General features: G+C 39.3%; 1 protein-coding gene across 10 annotated transcripts in view; it reads left to right on the forward strand.

The window, feature by feature from the left end:
- The window catches only part of USP54 (ubiquitin specific peptidase 54), a 99,928-nt gene that overhangs the window by 27,678 nt on the left and 54,890 nt on the right, over window positions 1–17,360 (forward strand). For 8 of the 10 annotated variants that reach the window (XM_083615492.1, XM_083615499.1, XM_083615493.1 and 5 more), the window contains one exon: window positions 14,556–15,381. In XM_083615492.1, the coding sequence (XP_083471618.1) occupies window positions 15,235–15,381 (147 nt within the window). In that variant the 5' untranslated portion in view covers window positions 14,556–15,234. The remainder of the gene's footprint in view (window positions 1–14,555; window positions 15,382–17,360) is intronic. The other 2 variants (XM_083615494.1, XM_083615500.1) reach the window with 1 other exon arrangement.

The following is a 17,360-nucleotide window of genomic DNA, read 5'->3' on the forward strand; positions in this document are numbered from 1 at the left end:
ACTGGTTTGGTTATTCTTCCAATTGTTTATCTCATCTCTCTTTTTCTAATTCTCCCCTTTTCAATGAAGAAAAAATAAATATGTTGCTGGCACAGAAGGTAGGAGTGTAAAGGGGAAATTCTAAGAAATTCTGCCAAATACCTTGAAATTTATCTTACATCCCTCTTTTTATATAAAGTATTTGAGCTGCAAGATTTAAGAGGTCTTTCACCCATTGATCTACATCAGGAGAGCTTGTGGCTTTCCATTTTTGCAGGATGATATGTTCGGTCCTGTAATAATCACATGCATTCAGTTCTGCAGTCCAGACAGCTGCAACAATAATGTATTTCTATGATTTTTCCAACAATGGTCCAAGATAAATATCAATACTTTTAAGTTTAACAGGGCAATGGGGCTGTGATCAAAGAACCACTGACAGTCTATACTTCCAAGTGGTCTTGAAAGAAAAGAAATGCTGAATTGACAGTAATAAATGCCACAACTCCTTCTATACTCAGTGTAGCTGCACTGAGTATGTGGGGTGGAGAGAGAGATTGTCCTCCACGCCATTGAACTTTTTGTCAATTAACATCACAATCCTAACCATATCTTAAATTGAATTTGGACCCTACTTACACAGTATTTTCAGGATTACATGAAATATAATTAAATATCTGTGGAGATTATTTGACTTAAGATAGAGAGGTTAAAAGAGAACCAGTTTTAAGAAGAAATCTTAATGCAGCTAAATCTAAATAATCCTTACTTCTTCCTTCAGGGCAGTTTGACTTTGACTTGGTGAAATTTTGCACTTCCAGGACTGCATCAGTCTAGTACTGGGTGCAGTACTAGATTATTTGATGTTTAGAAAACAAAACTTGTCATTGTAGCTGTAGAGATAGTGTTTGGAAACATAGGTAGTGACTGCAGAAGTTAATAATTTAGCTAATTGGTTTAAAACTTTTTTTCTACCCTGCCTGCCAATAAAATGTTTTCAATGTGGTTTGCAATAAACATGCGAAACAGTGATTAAAAACAGTTAGATAAAAGATCACCAAATTCCTTAATAGTCAACCATAGACCAATGTGGAAACAATTAAAAGACTAGGAAAACACAGTACTTTTAATCTGGTGCCAAAATGAATTGATATGGAGAAGGAGTTTCACTCCATTGATAAAGCCGAATCCTGATAGCCAACCTCCTCATTTCTGAGTACCATGAGTCAAGTTTCTAAGAAATACTTCCCAACTCCGCTTGTAAAAGGCCTAACACTTCCTTCCTCATTAGCTAGATCAGGCGGTCACATCCTCTCCAAGCAGTTTCATGTAATATTGAATGGCATGGGAGTTTCTGAATAGCACGGGAAACTTGCAGAACCTCACCACGTAAATGTCATGGTCCAAAGCACCTGTGTCTCCGTTTTACCTTCTGGAACTATTCAGCCAAATTATCAAAATGTTAAGCCTTCCATTCCCACCCCGACAAAACCGTCCAGAACAATACAATCATACCAAGCATGATATGCACAGTTGTTGTCTCTTTCCTGATATGTGTCACCCAGTGGGGTGGTTTTATTTCTCAGAGCTTGCTGGAAGCAAGACTGAAGTGGGTCTAGATCAGGATGTGAAACCCTGTGGCCCTACAGATATATTCACTTTCCAACTCCACCTGCTCATCAGCTGGATAGCTCAGTTGGTTAGACTTAGAGCATGGTGTTGATAAGGTTGCAAGTTCGATCCCTGTTGAATTTTATTGTTTTATTTAACTTAAATATCAGATTTCCTGGCTTTGGAAGTTAGGCATTGTGAAACAATAATATCCTTTCTTTCCCTAGCATTTAGATTTGTAGCAAACCAAACTTATTTTTTGCTTAGGGGCAGGTTGTGGGGGGGAGGCTTGACTTCAGATATGTTTGAATACTGTCTCTTTTTCTATCAAGATAAAGAAGATAACTTTGCTAGTTCTGTTCACTGTAAACAGCTTCACTGTTAGCTGCCAGCATTGAAAGCATTGAGGTTATATGTTTTATTGGATCAGGTGCTATTGGTGTACATTATTAAGGAAGATTACATTGTGTTTGATGTAACTTAAAAACAAACAAACAAACCTAAATTTTGCTGTGGTGATCTTTCTGTGTGTCCCCCGCCTCTTTTTTCTGTTGAACATTTTGTTTCTGAAACAACTGTTATGGAATCCCTTTCCCCCCTAAGCTATGACTTGGCAGAGAGAGCAAGCTGTGAAAACATTGTGCTCTGTTACTTTATTGGGAAGTTTGTATCATAAAAAGCTAAAGGTCGTGATATGTTAGTGGATTTTCCCACGTTTAGGAAACAAAGATTTAGCAGGTGTCTGGGATTTGACTAAATCATAGTGGTTGTCAAAGTGTAGGGCATGCTGCACTGGTGTGGCAGGAGAGAATGGCAAGTGTGGCAGGCAGAGTCGAGGACAATCAAAGAAACATTTAAATGTTTCAGTGTAATATAGGATAGGATAGGATAGGCTAGTATCATTTATTAATATATATATATACAACCAGAAACAGTATTCATGCCTCTCTTCAAGAGCATTGGCTATTCCTCTACAGTTTTCCACAACGTATCTTTGTCAACAAAGAATTTTATCTCTGACAAATATGAAAGATCAGAAAAGAGAGAGGCTTATTCCATGAAAAGAATGGTATCAGTAGGTTTCCAGAAATACAAAAATAAAAAAATAAAAAAAGAAAAATGAAGGGGGAAAACCTGAATGAGGAAAGTGCATTAAGAACTGAGCATGTGCAGTGGCCATGGAATGCTGACTTCCTGTTCAGGGGAAGAGATGGAAAACTTGGGGAGAGAGTGATACTTCCAGGAATCCAGGATATTTTCCATATCCTGGGAAATGTTATGGTTAGCTAACTGGAACCCCGAACAGGAGCACTCCAAACAGCAGCATTTTGTTGCAGCTCCCACTTGTATCTATTTAATGCACATTACTTTGAGGCTGCTAATTTATATGATTGCTAAGTCATTTGATCATCCCCTGCCTCCTGGGAAAGAACATTATGGCAACGGGAAGACCAGCCTGGTCCATCCATCACCCCAAGAATGAGCAGCTGAAGGGGATTTCTTTCCCTTCTCCCTGCCAGAGAGAACACTTGGCTGCAACTGTGGGTTGACCTCAGCAGCATCTACCTTAGGGCCAAATAACAGGGCGCAAGGCCAGGATCCTGCAGCTTTGCAGGGAGCGAAATACATTACAGGGGCAGCTGCACCAATATATTTGTTCACCTTTAAAAGTCTTTTTTGCAGAGGTGGGTGTATTGCAAAGTGAAGCTCCAACTGCACCTACCGTCTTCATTTCCCCAGTGTGTCTGTGGTCCCACATGGAGCCCAGGCACTCTAGGGAAATGAAGTTGGTGGGCATGACTGATTCTTTACCCTTGGTCATTGTAAGAGAGGAAGAAACTAAAGGGATCTCTTGGTGTGCAGCTGCAATGAACCCCTTCTGTCATGGCCACTATATTAAATTTCTCTAGGGAAATGGGTGCAATTTGGAGCTTTGCTGCCCAATGCACATTACAAAAACCTCTGTCAAAAGACAAAGGGATTAATTTATCTGTGCCCCTGCCCCCAACTGGCACAAGTAGAAGGGATAAATGGATCAACCAGGCTGCATAGTGGGTGGTGGTAGGAAATGAGTCCCTTTTACTTTTAAGAACACTTTTTACAGAGTTTGTTGTTGGGCATGATGGACAGCAAACTTCCGGTTGTGCCCACCAGCAACCTCTGCATAAAGTTTAAAAAGGGGGGGGCAAGCAATTAAGGTTGCTTTGCTGGTGGGCGGAGAGAGGAAACAGGACACCAGAGTGACTTGGGTACTACAAGGGGGGGCCCAGCAGTCATCTTGCACAGGGACCCTTCAAAGATTGAGAACAGAAGGGAAGTGCACCCTGGCACCTTCTGTCAGGCACGGGGGGAAAGGCTTCATGTGTGTACGTGTGTGCATGTTCATGTGCATGGAATTTTTCTCTTCCTGTTATCACAGCCTGTTGCTTGTAAGCCACTGTGAGAATAATTTGATTGAAAGTTGGGGCATAAATCTTCTAAATAAATAAATAAATGGAAAGTATTCAGCAACACTTCTGCCTCTTCAGCTCCTGCTGCACTATTAAATATTTATGCATTCTTATTTAGCTTCTTATAAAAAGCTTTGCAGTGTCAATAGTTGTGCTGCTTTTTCCCAGTCTTTTTCAATATTTACTCTAGTAAAAATACATCACGTTGCAAGCATTAGTGGATATATGCCAGTAGACTACCTCTCCCTTCTGGTGTGTAAGGGGCATACTCACATTTCTTTACAGTTTGTACACCGTATGGTGAGGGCAGGGACTATTACAAGACCCTGCAGTGTGTGGCCTTTTCTTTCTTTGGGTTGTATTCAACCATTAGCACAAAGACTTCCTTTTGTGCAGTAGAACTTCCCCTCTCCCCACCCTCCAATCTGTTATGGGGCTTTCCTCAACTCAGAACAGGTCTGTAGGTAGAAGAGAGAAGTTTCATTTCTCAAGAAGTCATCCTTCTGCTAACCGTAACCTCATTATTCTGTATTTATTTATATCCTGCCCTTTCCATAACAGAGATACTAGGCAGCTTGCAGATAAAATAAGAACAACTAAAAGCAGGGATGATGGTGATGATAAATTAATAGAAATCTATCTGTCTATCTATCTATCTATCTATCTATCTATATCTCTATCTAAAGATCTATTAAAATAATCTCTATCTAAAGATCTATTAAAATCATACAAATAATTACAATAAAACCAGCTAGGCACCCTTTCATTAAAAGCAGATTTCCCAAAAGCCTGTTGGAATAAGAAAGTTCTCAACTGCCAGCAGAAAAAATGAGGAGGGAGTCATTCAAACTTCTCCAGGAAGGGAATGCCAAAGTCTGAAAGCAGCCACTGAGAAGGCCCTCTGTTGCATCCCTACTAAGCATGCCTGGGAGAGTGGCAGGACCAAGAGAAGGGCCTCCCCAGAAGAACCTTGACAGGTTTGGATGAGGTCCTTGCATGCTGTGGCATTACATGAAATACAGACATGTACCTGATACTTTCAAAACTTATGAACTGTCCCTAGATAATAAGGGGTAGTTGGTCAGTTATGGAACTGTTTTAAGTAGCAGTTTCAAGAGAGAAGCTGTGGTGCTTGACGCTTTGGGGTTTTCTATAGAATATGCGTCATACTTTTCTGACCTCTCCCCCTCTCCTTTTCTTCTTCCTTTCTTCCTTTCTCATAGCAGGGAAGAGGTAAAATGGATAGCTTGTGTGAGAATGCTCCATGTTCCATGTTTCCAGGGCTTAAGCATAGCTTGAGCTTCTGTTTGAATTAAAGAGACCATTCTCTTTTGCCTGGTTATTCAGTAGCAAATACTTAACTTCTATACCAGGGGTGACCAACTCCCAAGAGACTGTGATCTACTCACAGAATTAAAAGCTGGCAGTGATCTACCCCCTTTTGGGGGGTTTAGGTCAAAGAGTTGTTAAGCTTTTTTTAGGGAGGGGGAAAGCCTAACCTCAAGGGAGAAAGTGGAACAGCCACTCATCAGCAGGTCGATGAGTAAGCTCCATCTTCTGTTCTGCAGATCGTGGAACAATGGAGGGTGGAGCGACAGGACGGGGTCGGATTTTATTTTACCTACGCTAAGGAAAGGGATCCAGCGATCTACCAAAACCTCCTAGGGATCTACCAGTACATTGCAATCGACTGGTTGGACATTCAAGTGCTCTTTGTGTATTAGAACAGATTCCCTATCAGGAGAATCAGATGTGTTCAGTGTAGTAATTTGAGGCTGTCCCAGAGTTTTCCTCAGATCTCTTTCCTAGGGAGGAAGTAGTCAGTCAGTCACTGCACTCTCCATGGCATCAGAGGAACAAATATTTTACAAGTAGGAGTGATTAGAGAAGAATTCATACCTGCTTGTCAGGAAAACTGAAGCATGTTGAGGGCTTGTGATGCCCCTGCAGCTGCTTATGTGAGCTAAAGTGCCTTTTAAGCCCATACTGTCTCTTCAAAATTGCCTGACTTTTGTTAGATGTTTGATTAAACTTCTACAAAGCAGAAAATTGCTCAAAAGGATTCACAGGAGTTCTGTGGTCTCTGTTGCCTTTATCCTACTTTGTCTATTTTGCCTGTATTAACCTGAATTTGAGTGTTATTTCTCACTGTATGACCATTTCACAGGTAGTGCCCATTTGCAATAGTGTGTTTCATGCCTTCCACATCTCCCAGTGTCGCATTAGACAAGATATAAAACAAACACCAACCCACAGACATTTACTAGATTTCAAGATGATGCAGCCTTTGAATTACTCTTAACAGCACACTCCCATTTTTATAAGCCTGCTTCTCATATAAACTGATAGGTTATTCTAGGGGTCTGTGCACATACTCTTTTTACTGAGATTGGTGTGAAAAAAATAAGTTGACTGTCCCATGGGAAAGTGAGTAGTGTTGACAGCTCTTGACATAAAACATTATGACACCTGGATGGGGCCTTAGGGTTGAAACTTCTCATGCCTAGGGGCAGGGCTTGCAGAAAATGCTCTGCTCATCGGAGCAGTACACCTGTTGCATGTACATACAAGTTCTGTGCAACAAGCAATGCTGTGAATGCAAGTTGCCCTAGATCACTGTGCAATCCAGACTACAACTTTTCACGAAAGCAGGGAATAATTTCTCTGCAGAACAGATAACACAACAAAATGAGCCAAGCTACTTGGTGTGCGTCAAGTCACATATATGGATTATAAGGCAAAGGGATTTGTTGGAAATCTACAAAACTCACTTAGCATAGTCCTTAACTGGCACAGTTCATTTTGGGTGGGTGAGCAAACAGGCTTTGTGGATGTAGCTCCTGGCCAGAGGACTGAAGGGGCATGACGGGGCCTGCAGTCAATTTATTTATTTACGGCTATTAGCCCATAAAATATGTACAAACATAAAAACACAGGGGCATAAAAACAGATATATCCGACAACAGAAGACGGGGCCTGCAGTCACAACTGGCTGTGCTAGGGGTGTGGGACATATCACATGATTGATTGAGTCATTCAAATGAATCTCAAAGTGGCTTACAACCAATAAATAACCATAACAAAATAAAACATAATAGCATATTGTGAATACAGCATACATCATATAAAATAATTAACAAATTATCAATAAAACAGTTGCAATTTTTAAAAAAATTAACAAAACAGCAACTAAAAATAAATTAAACTTCACAATTACGGCAAGTCGTGTAATTAACAAATCAATGCGGCATTTAGAATCTATAAAATGATATTAAAAACATTAACAAAACAGCAACTAAAAATATAAGCTAAGCACTAAGTTCATTCACACAATCTCTGCACCCCCATGACTCATACCCTCTCCCCTTTAAACAAAGTAAAACTATACAGCAAACCAACAAGACAATACTAATTGAAATAATGAGGGTTACATTTATACTAAAACTAAACTGATCCCCAGCCCCGACAAATGTCCATCCCACCCACAAAGCGCAAAAAACAACAACATTTAAAACACCATAAATTAACAAGTATTTTAAACATTTAAAAACTTTTAAAAACATTTTTGACATACTCAGAGTAAGTCTGGGTCCTGCACCCTAGGCCAGGTGGAAATGGGCCTTGCAAGCAGGGAGTTGTCTTCCTTCCACACTCACAGCAGCAGTAATGTCCTGGTGGCCTCCTAGGAGCCATTTAGCTGTTCAGGAAGGGTAAGCTAACCAATTACAGAATAAGATCTAGCCAAATAGCATCTGTCCCTGCTTTTGGTCTTCCTTCTAGACCATGGAATCCTTGGTACCTTATTATCTACCCACTCTCTGTATGATTCATTCAAGTTAATGTTGTGTCCTTTCTCTCCCATAAAACATACATCTTGCAGGATTAGATCCTAAAGAAAGAAGCTAACCAGTCATATGATACTGAGACTTGGCTTGTATAGTGGCTGGAGTATCCAACTAGGAGCCAGAGGACCCAGGTTCAAATTCCCATTCATCTATATTGCTCAAAACGTGACCTTGGGCCAGTCACCATCTCACAGCCTTACCTACCTCACAAGGTTGTTGCAAGGATAAATTGGGCAGGGAAACCACACACTGAGCTCTCTGAAGAAAAAACAGTAATCTAGTGAAATAATGTGCAGTATCAACATATGGAGATTGGGCAGGGAGCTGGAACAGACATGGTCCACAAGGGTATCATCTCACTCATCAGACACTTAGTCTAGCAGAGCAGCTTTATTGTGTCTATGTATCTAGTGTTCTTGGGACAGAATAGGGATTTCTGTTCATCTGCTCTCCTGACTGCCTAACAGATTCTGTAACTGAGCTCACAGAAATGGTCCTGGACCCAGTGTTGAGTGTTAGTCCTGGATGAGATTTCAGCATCCTTACTATGGTTGCTTGTGGCTACTGTGACAACCATGTGATGTCCCACTGTGTTTCTGGCCCTATGCAAGTTGCTGGTAATATATCAATATGGAGTTCTGTAGCAGTCAAGAAAAGGGGCAGTTTGTGAGTGGAAGATACCAATCACAAACCTTTTGTGATGGATAGTTGTAACAGTGGGTTGGAATGGAACTCTTAGGAATGGAAAAAAACCTTTGCAAAGATAAGGGGCCAGCTAAAATTTCTCTCCCCCAGAAGCTTGCTGCATTCAGGAGGATTCCAAACTCCCATTGGAGTTTCCAGCTGACCTGGCAAGCTCTCTTGCTCAAGAAGTTTAAAGATACTGAATTGACCTAGTCAAGTGGCACAAGTATTCTCTCTGGGACTGTGGTTTACTGCACAGCTGCTAGAAATTAAGCAAGCGAAACAATAGCTAGAGCACAGGAGGTAGAGAACCCAGAATGAACCTGGCAGTTTTAAAGCAATCTGGACAGAAAAGTCATCCTGTTGCTGCATTGTGTCTAAAGCAGGCTTCCTCAACCTCGGCCCTCCAGATGTTTTGAGACTACAATTCCCATCATCCCTGACCACTGGCCCTGCCAGCTAGGGATCATGGGAGTTGTAGGCCAAAAACATCTGGAGGACCGAGGTTGAGGAAGCCTGGTCTAAAGTATGCTGTGCAACAGAACTTTTCATACTGGTTCATAGCCCCGGATGATTCCCTGCAGTCATCAATTAGTCCTCTGTGACTTATTTGCAAGGCATTTTGAGGATAAAGTTCCTCCAATAAGGGTTCCATATTAGCTGCATAACCTTTTGCTTTATTTTAATAAATTGTGCTCCCAATTTTATAATCACTTTTGTCTATATGTTACCTTAAAAACAAAGTGCATTTTTAATTGAAAGCCCTCACACTTCTTCTTCTTTTATGACTGGATGTTATCAGAAATCCTCATGCTTGGTAATTTATTATTACTGTTCTACCTTTCAGGATACAAATCTTTCCAGGGCGGCGTAAAAGTAACGTTAAAATACGTTAACAGCAGCAACATATAAAAAATCATTGGGATCGTTACCACAGGGCACTTGGTGGTACATGGGTCCAATGGGGAGAGATCAGCTGGAGCAGGCTCAGGTCTTCCTTCTTCTCTTGGGATCTTTCACGTGGTGGCAAATGGCCCTGACTTCTGAATCTAAAGGGAGATGGATGGTGCTAAAGGGTCTATTGATAGCTTCTTGCCCAAGGGCCCAATAGATAGAAGACTTCTTACAGATTTCTCAGAGAATGAATTTTAATGCAGTTGAATGAAAGACTAGCCCTTTCCTTAATGTCATTAAATATTAAGCCCTCCTTAAGAGCTTTCTGCGAGGAAACAAATGGAACCTTAACATTTAACTGATTGTTAATTTAATTTATATTATAGGTATTAATCACATTGAGTCTTATTTTTTAAATTAATTGAAACTAGATGTTTTTTATTGATAGGCTACAAAAATTAAAGTGAAGTGCTACATTTGTAGCTTCATCTAGCATGAGAATACAAAACTGCACAGATTTGTTTATGTCATTATGTTGTTTGACATACATCTGTTCTGCTTCTTAACACATAAAATATTTTTCAAAACATGTTTTGTTTACTAGATAATTAACATTTTCCACATGATGCTGTGTCATGCTGGGGCATTAGATTCATTTATAATATTGCAAGAGAGAGAATTTGGGAAACATTAGTTCAAATTGTAAGTTGTGTGGGCACATTATCACAACCCTCCCAATTGCTTTTAGCAACATAGCAAGCATTTATTTCTTATACCACTACATTGATAATGCAACACCTGTTCATTGTAAGTATATGAAACTTTGGAACAATAGTTAAGTGTGTCCAATTTTCCATCTACACTTCTGGGATGAATTGTCAATATCTTTGAGGACATAGATTCCATGGACATGATATTGACATTATAAGATCTCCACAATGCACCCTGCAGTAAGAACAAGAACAGACTTTGTTCTTTTTCATTATTTTTATGTCTGTACAGTACTGGTATTTCTGTTATAATAATAAAAATGCACTTGCTAGCATGAACTGGTGGGTCCATTTGGGGACCCCTTGACTTGATGCAGGTTGGGGAGCCTGTAACCTCCCGATGCTGGGTTCTACTCCCATTATCCCTCACCATTTGCAATGTTGGCAGGGTCTGATGGAAGCTAGAGTGGAACAACCTCTAAGGGGAAACAGGTTCCTCATCTCTGTCTTAATATGCTTTCCAAAGGCTATAGTCCTAAAATTCTGCCTTTAAGTGCTCTCCCCAATTTTCCTCTTCCTTGTCATACCACTTGTCTATTACTGTTCCAAACACAGCAGAAAATTGTTTGTTGTAGCAGCTGTCCACTTAGGGTTGCTTTCTTCCACAGCAAACAGCTCTGCTTTGGCTGCCATGCCTCTGATCTTGAGTCTTGCCATATTCTCATCATTTTTTTGGACAGGGTTCGCTATTGTTTCCCATGAGAGTGTGAATGAACCCTAATCAAGAGTGATTTTATCAAATTCAAATGTGGCTTTTAAAATACATTTATATTTGCAAGGGAAAATCTAACAGAAACAAGCCATAAGACAAATGCTCATCTGAGTTAGTCCATATCAGGCTTCCAAGCAATAAGGAATACTTTACTACATGACATAAAAATGGGCATTTGTACCCACATATATAACATTTAAATGAAAGGAGAGCTAGATTGCTTTGGAGTATCACATAGTTTCTCGGTGTGAGTTCCTACTTGTTTCTTTAGCCCCCTTGAATTTAATAGGACTTCCTTCTGAGTTGTTAGTAATTAGGATTGCACTGTTAAGTGTCGTCCCCCCCACTATGTGCTATTGCTTGGTAGGTGCCCTTTTAAAGTACTCTTGCACCATGTTCTTGATTGAAAAGTAATTCACTCTGGTTATGCACCACAACAGCAAAAGTGGCATCCTGTTATCGTGTTGCAAGCAAGTGGAATGCCAAACAAGCACATTATGAGAGATGGAGAACAAAACTGTCTAGCTTTTTTCATTTGCTATGTTGTCACTAGGCAGCAGCACATAGTAGATGGGTTTTTAAAAGAGCATTAATTTCCACAGTGAAAGATTAAATGCTTACATGCATCATCTGATAATTGGCTGGCTAAATCCTACCCTTGTTTCATAGACTTAACCTGGTACATATTAACTGGGTCACTTTGTTGTTTATGAAATAATTGTTAAATTATCTAACCTGGTTAGAAATATCCAAGAAAGCTTGGAGCACCTCGGCAACCCAGTCCCAAAACAACCCCTGGCTTCCTATCCTGACTGCAGGTTTAGAAAAAGGGGGTAGGTTTATCCCTCAATTGCACTGGGCTTTGAACAGGAGCTTGTTTGTGTTGTGCTAATAGGACAGAACAAGATATTTTAATTTCTGTTTCAATGGGTCTTCTGTAATACATAAGAAAGGAACTACTTGTTTATTATACCAGATAGGACAAGTTTAGAAACTTTAGGAGTTTGAAACAATTGTTTGTTGGTTTTTTTCAGAAGACCTGTAACATTATATTCTTTGTGCTCTGATTAAGAAACATCCTTTTTTGTTGAAGTAATCTGATCTGGCTAGAGTCTAAACCGTTATAGCTTGCCCCACATACTTCCTTGGCCTCTCTCTGCCATGCTACTGCAGAGGTGTGTAACTTCTAGGAAACTGAGTGGGAAGAGATTTGAGAAGCTGGCAGAAAGGTGACTCAGTACCCTTGTCAGAAGCTTGCTCCTCAAAATATTTTGAATCTTACTGCACTGTTAATTCAGTAAGTGGCAGCAGTTAGCAATTCATTATTGTCCCAGGGGTAAATCTTGGATGCTTAAGGCACCATTTAATTTTTTTTTAAATTGACTTGCCTGGTGACTCTAGGGTACTAGGATAAGTACTCACATATGCCCCAGATACAGACATCTTCCTTCCGAGAGATCATAGAATCATAGAATCAGAGATGTTATTTAAGAAACTTGTTTACTCTCATCTCTCATTTGTGGCTTCAGTTTAGATCAGTGTTGTTTTAATTGGATTTTTAGTTGGCTGATTGACACAGTATTCAAGAGTCCTTTTTTACTAATGCCCCCCAAACTTTGATTTACATGTGGAGTAGCTTCATATAGGTGAAGCTGAGAATGGATTTCTGTACACATACACTTTCAAAAAGATGTTCTTAAAGATTGAGAAGTCCCTCTGAAATAGAATGGGATATGGCAGTAGACATTTTGGGGGGGGGGTTGGGTGTTTTTATTTTTGCAAATTTAGGTACTCTGACTTGGCGTAAATATAAATATTTACCTGTAAGGCAAAGTCACCATTGGATATAATCTCTTTCATATTCTGCTGCTCTTATTGCTGATACTTTTTTCAATAAAGGCATTTGTTTTGCTTCTGTCAAACTGAAATAATTAGTTTGGAATCCACAATGTAATCCTATTTTTTTTCTTTTGCCACAATAGAATTAATTCATATAGTTATAGATAATGTGGCTATATTTTAAGGCTATATAAATGAGTAGTTGTCACTGAATTCATTGCATTAAGTGCTTCTGGATTGGCTTTTGAGTTTGAGCAAAGACTGGGCCTGGCATTGGAATAGGTCTTGGATATTATTCAGTGTTTAGGAATGTTGGAGAACTGGTTTGTTCTTATTCTTTGTACTTGCATCCCCTAAAGGAGCATAGATGAATAGTTAGGGAACTAAAGGAATAATTCTTCTGCAAAATCTGAATTATGCTTTCTTACTTCATAGGGATGTGGAGATTTAATTAATATTTTGTAGAATCTGATCTTCAGATGATGAAATGAAAGAGCAAAATACGCATTAGGATGACTGAAGCTTGCATTGGAACACACATTTGTATTTTTTTCTGGACTGTGTTCATTATATTCTAATAAGAAACATGGTATATAATGGAGATCCGGGAAGCAAAGGCAGTCTCCAAATGCTTTTCATTTGGTCCCCAACAATAGCGCCCATGTAAAAAACTAATGGACACACCATTTTGTTCTACCAACACTTTTATCCTGTATCAACAGAAAGTAAGACACTGGCAAAAGGCTTTTTAACATACACACACCCATGTGAACAGCAAGAGACTCTATAGTAGAACTCTCCTCTTAGTGTGTAGTTCAGGTGCTCACTCCCATGTGTAAGCCAAGACACGAGACAGTAGGGTAAACAGCTGTAGGTTGTCCATAGCCTGTCCTCTCTGCTGCGGTATAACCCTATGCAAGCTGATATCCCAAGTGTTCTGACTGTTTATCCTGCTTGAATTAAGAATTCCCTAACAGGGAGGAAGTTTTCTCTCCTCTCTCCACCTCCACCATTTAGTTCCACAAACAGATTATTTTCTTCATGGGTTTTTCGCTTTTATTTGCTGATTTTTTGCACATCTGGAAGAATGTGCTGCCTGAATTAAAAACATCTAGGTAACAAGCAACACTGGGAAATAAAAAAACAAACCTTTGAAAGAATCTTAATCTTCATCATAATGAACTGAATTTTCTGTCTGCCATCTCTTCCATGTTCAACAGTGATTTAGGAACCATATCTATAATACTTAATAGAAAACCGTCATTTGTAATTATTTATCCAGGATAGAGCTAGGTAAATAACTGGCTACTTTGAGATTTCTCTGAGCATGTGTGTAGCAAGAGATACTATAGCCCAGCCATAGACAAACTCCGGCCTTCCAGATGTTTTGGAACTACAATTCCCATCATCCCTAGCTAACAGGACCAGTGGTCAGGGATGATAGGAGTTGTAGTCTCAGAACATCTGGAGGGCCGGAGTTTGCCTATGCCTGCTATAGTCTCATCGTAAAAAGCTATGTGTAATGTCTTAAAATATGCAAGTTTTCTGTTCTAGGAGTATCTATAAACCTGACCGTAGTAATGCTTCTTAGCTGCAATGGTTAGTTTCTGGTTGGGATTTTGTTTTGCTTTGTTTTGACTCTGGTCCCGAGTTTCTGGTAGGAGGTGAGGCAATGCTAATCTTGGCAGAAGAGAACAAAACCAAGTGAGTAATTAAGTGATGCAAGCCTTTGATTATTTTTCTCTCTCTCCTCTCTCTCTCTCTGGCACAGCTAGGCATTCCATTTGCAAGAGAAGGAACATTAGAAGAAACTGCTCAAGTTCTACGCAGGACGTTAAAAGAACTTCAGGAAGACCTTTTTCTGCTCGGATTAAAGAACATTATTCTTGAATCTCTCCTTTGCTCAGCTTCTAAAGAGCCAGTTTGCCTGAATCAGTATTCCAGCAAGAAACTATTGACAAGAAGCAGTGAGGGGTTTGTTTTTTCTTTACTGGATTTTTTCTCTGTTGGATTTGGCTCATCAATCTGAGAAGATTTCAAAAGAAAGGAAGTTGTTTTTGCTTTTGCTTGTTTTGTATCCGTTTTGAACACTTGCAATTTTATTATTTTCAAAGTGTTACCTGAATTGTTATTATTTTTATACTAAAGGATGGCACATAATCACAACGCTCCTTGAAAGACTGTGACTTCTTTTAGTATGCCTTCCATCTTTTCAGCTGTTATGACAGGTGTTACTCTACATGGACTGTAGTTTTATATAGCAAAATTAGCAGCATTTGAAGAAAATTATGGTTTACTATACCTTGATGCAATACAAATGAGAAATCTGGAGACAGAATTTAGTTTTGGTGTTATGCAAGCTACTTCTGATTTTGAATCAAGGAAAGGATTTTGCGTACATAACATGCAGGTATAAAACCTTCCATATGATAAAGACTGAAGTGTGAAAGATGTCTTGGAAGAGGAATTATTTTTCGGTGGGACGGGGCACTGTGCAAGGAATGTTCACTCCACGTAATACAACATCTATAGCACCTAGTAAAGGTCTCAGCAATGAGCCTGGACAGAACAGCTGTTTCTTGAATAGTGCATTACAGGTAAGAAATCTAAAAGAAGTGTGCCTATCTTTTATACATAGTTTTTCTCTTAATTTTTTTGTGCTATGGATTATGGTGCTTCTGTGAGAACATCTAAACAGCAAAGCAACAATGTAAAAGCTATCAAACCCTTCTATGAATTTATTTCCTCTTAATTCAGGTACCAGTCACTGGTACACTTATTGTTTCTTGTCTTGGATTTGTATAAATTCATTTAATTATTTTATGAGGTTAAAAAGTATTTCAGAGTGGTAACAAATGTTACTTCAAAATCACATACAATTGCAAGGCTGTTAGCAGTGGTTTGGATTTGACACTGGGTTGAGGTGAGACTCTGTTGCACAATCTTTATGTAGGCTTTTCAAATTGGCTCCCATGTGAAAGTTGTGCTTGGGAATAAATGGCCTGGGCACACCCTGTTCTTGTAAATGTAGTATGTTTTCACTGCTTTTAATTCTGAATTTTGAAATGGTTGTAACCCACCATAGGGCCTGCTGGTGTAGGGTGCATAATATATAAATTGTGTAATAGTAATAATAATATTTTTTTAGCAAGCATTAATTGGAATGTAATAATGTCAGGAAATGCCCCATTAGCTTGTGACAATTATTTATAATAGTCCTTTGGTTTAATTACACAGTATGTTTAGAATAAGTTTAAGTGGTACCTATTATTCTAATTTTATGAAAAGATTTGCTAAAGCATTTGATCTAATTGCTCAGGGCTATGAAACTTTGGTAATAAAGCCAGGATAGACATACATCTGATTTTGCTTACACCAGAGATCGTTGGTACTAGTACAGGGTAACCAATAGAATTACTAAGTTTTATGAGAGCAAGACATATTCTTTTTGATTAGAGACAGAAATATGCAGAAATATTTTTGTGCAGGTGTGATTATTGTTATTGGCTGCTTTAGTTCTATGGATAGTGGCATATCACTTTGGATTTTCCCTTCCTAAGAGAGGCATGGAAAACTGTTGAGCAAGTAGTTCCAGGCAGTGTTATGGATACACATGATGGTTCACTCAATGACATTGATAGCAAAACCGCAGGGTTTTGGAGTATATCTGTGTCTAGCTCTGTGTAAAATGGAGTTGCTCTGAAGCTGGACATGTATCTGCTTATTTTTATTGAGGCAGCCCATTCCTATTTTTTGCATGGTTGCCACTTTGAAACTGAAGAAACTCTATTTAGTAGTGGACCTGAAATGGTTTCACCTGGTAAATATGATCAACCCTATTTAAACTAGGTCCTTGACATGGGCATAGCCAGGATTTATGTTGGGGATGGGGGGAGAACTGATCTATCTGTGACAGAAATGGTCAGTTAAGTATTTTTATTTATTTACTTGATGGGGGGGCAAGTGCCCCCCAGCCCACTGGCTGTGCCCATGGTCCTTGATCAATAGACGAGAGGAAAAGCTAGAAGAGGAAGTGTTGGTTTACTGTCTCATATTAAGAGGCACTCATTGTACTTCTGTTGCTTTATCTGCAAACATCCAGGACATCAAGCTACATTTTTAAATAGTTATATTTAGGTTTCCTATCTTTTAAATATGAAAATTACTTCTAACAGTAAGCTGGCAGTGAACAGGAGATAAACTACAACTTTAGTAGTTAAAACTTATACCAGACCTAGAATTTGGTCATATCCAAAATATAGAACCATTATTATGTTATAAACTGCAGAGAGAACTTTAATCTTCTGCTTAGTCAGTGAAATGATAAAAGCCCTTAATTCACAGGTCAGTAAACTTTTTCAGCAGGGGGCCAGTCCACTGTCCCTCACACCTTGTGGGGGGCCGAACGATTTTTTTTTGGGGGGGGGAATGAACAAATTCCTATGTCCCACAAAGAACCCAGAAATGAATTTTAAATAAAAGGACACATTCTACTCATGTAAAAACACGCTGATTCCCGGAGCGTCTGCGGGTCGGATTTAGAAGGCGATTGGGCTGGATCCAGCCCCCGGGCCTT

This window comes from Podarcis filfolensis (genome assembly GCF_964270895.1).
Source record: "Podarcis filfolensis genome assembly, chromosome: 5".
Taxonomy (NCBI): Eukaryota; Metazoa; Chordata; class Lepidosauria; order Squamata; family Lacertidae; genus Podarcis; species Podarcis filfolensis.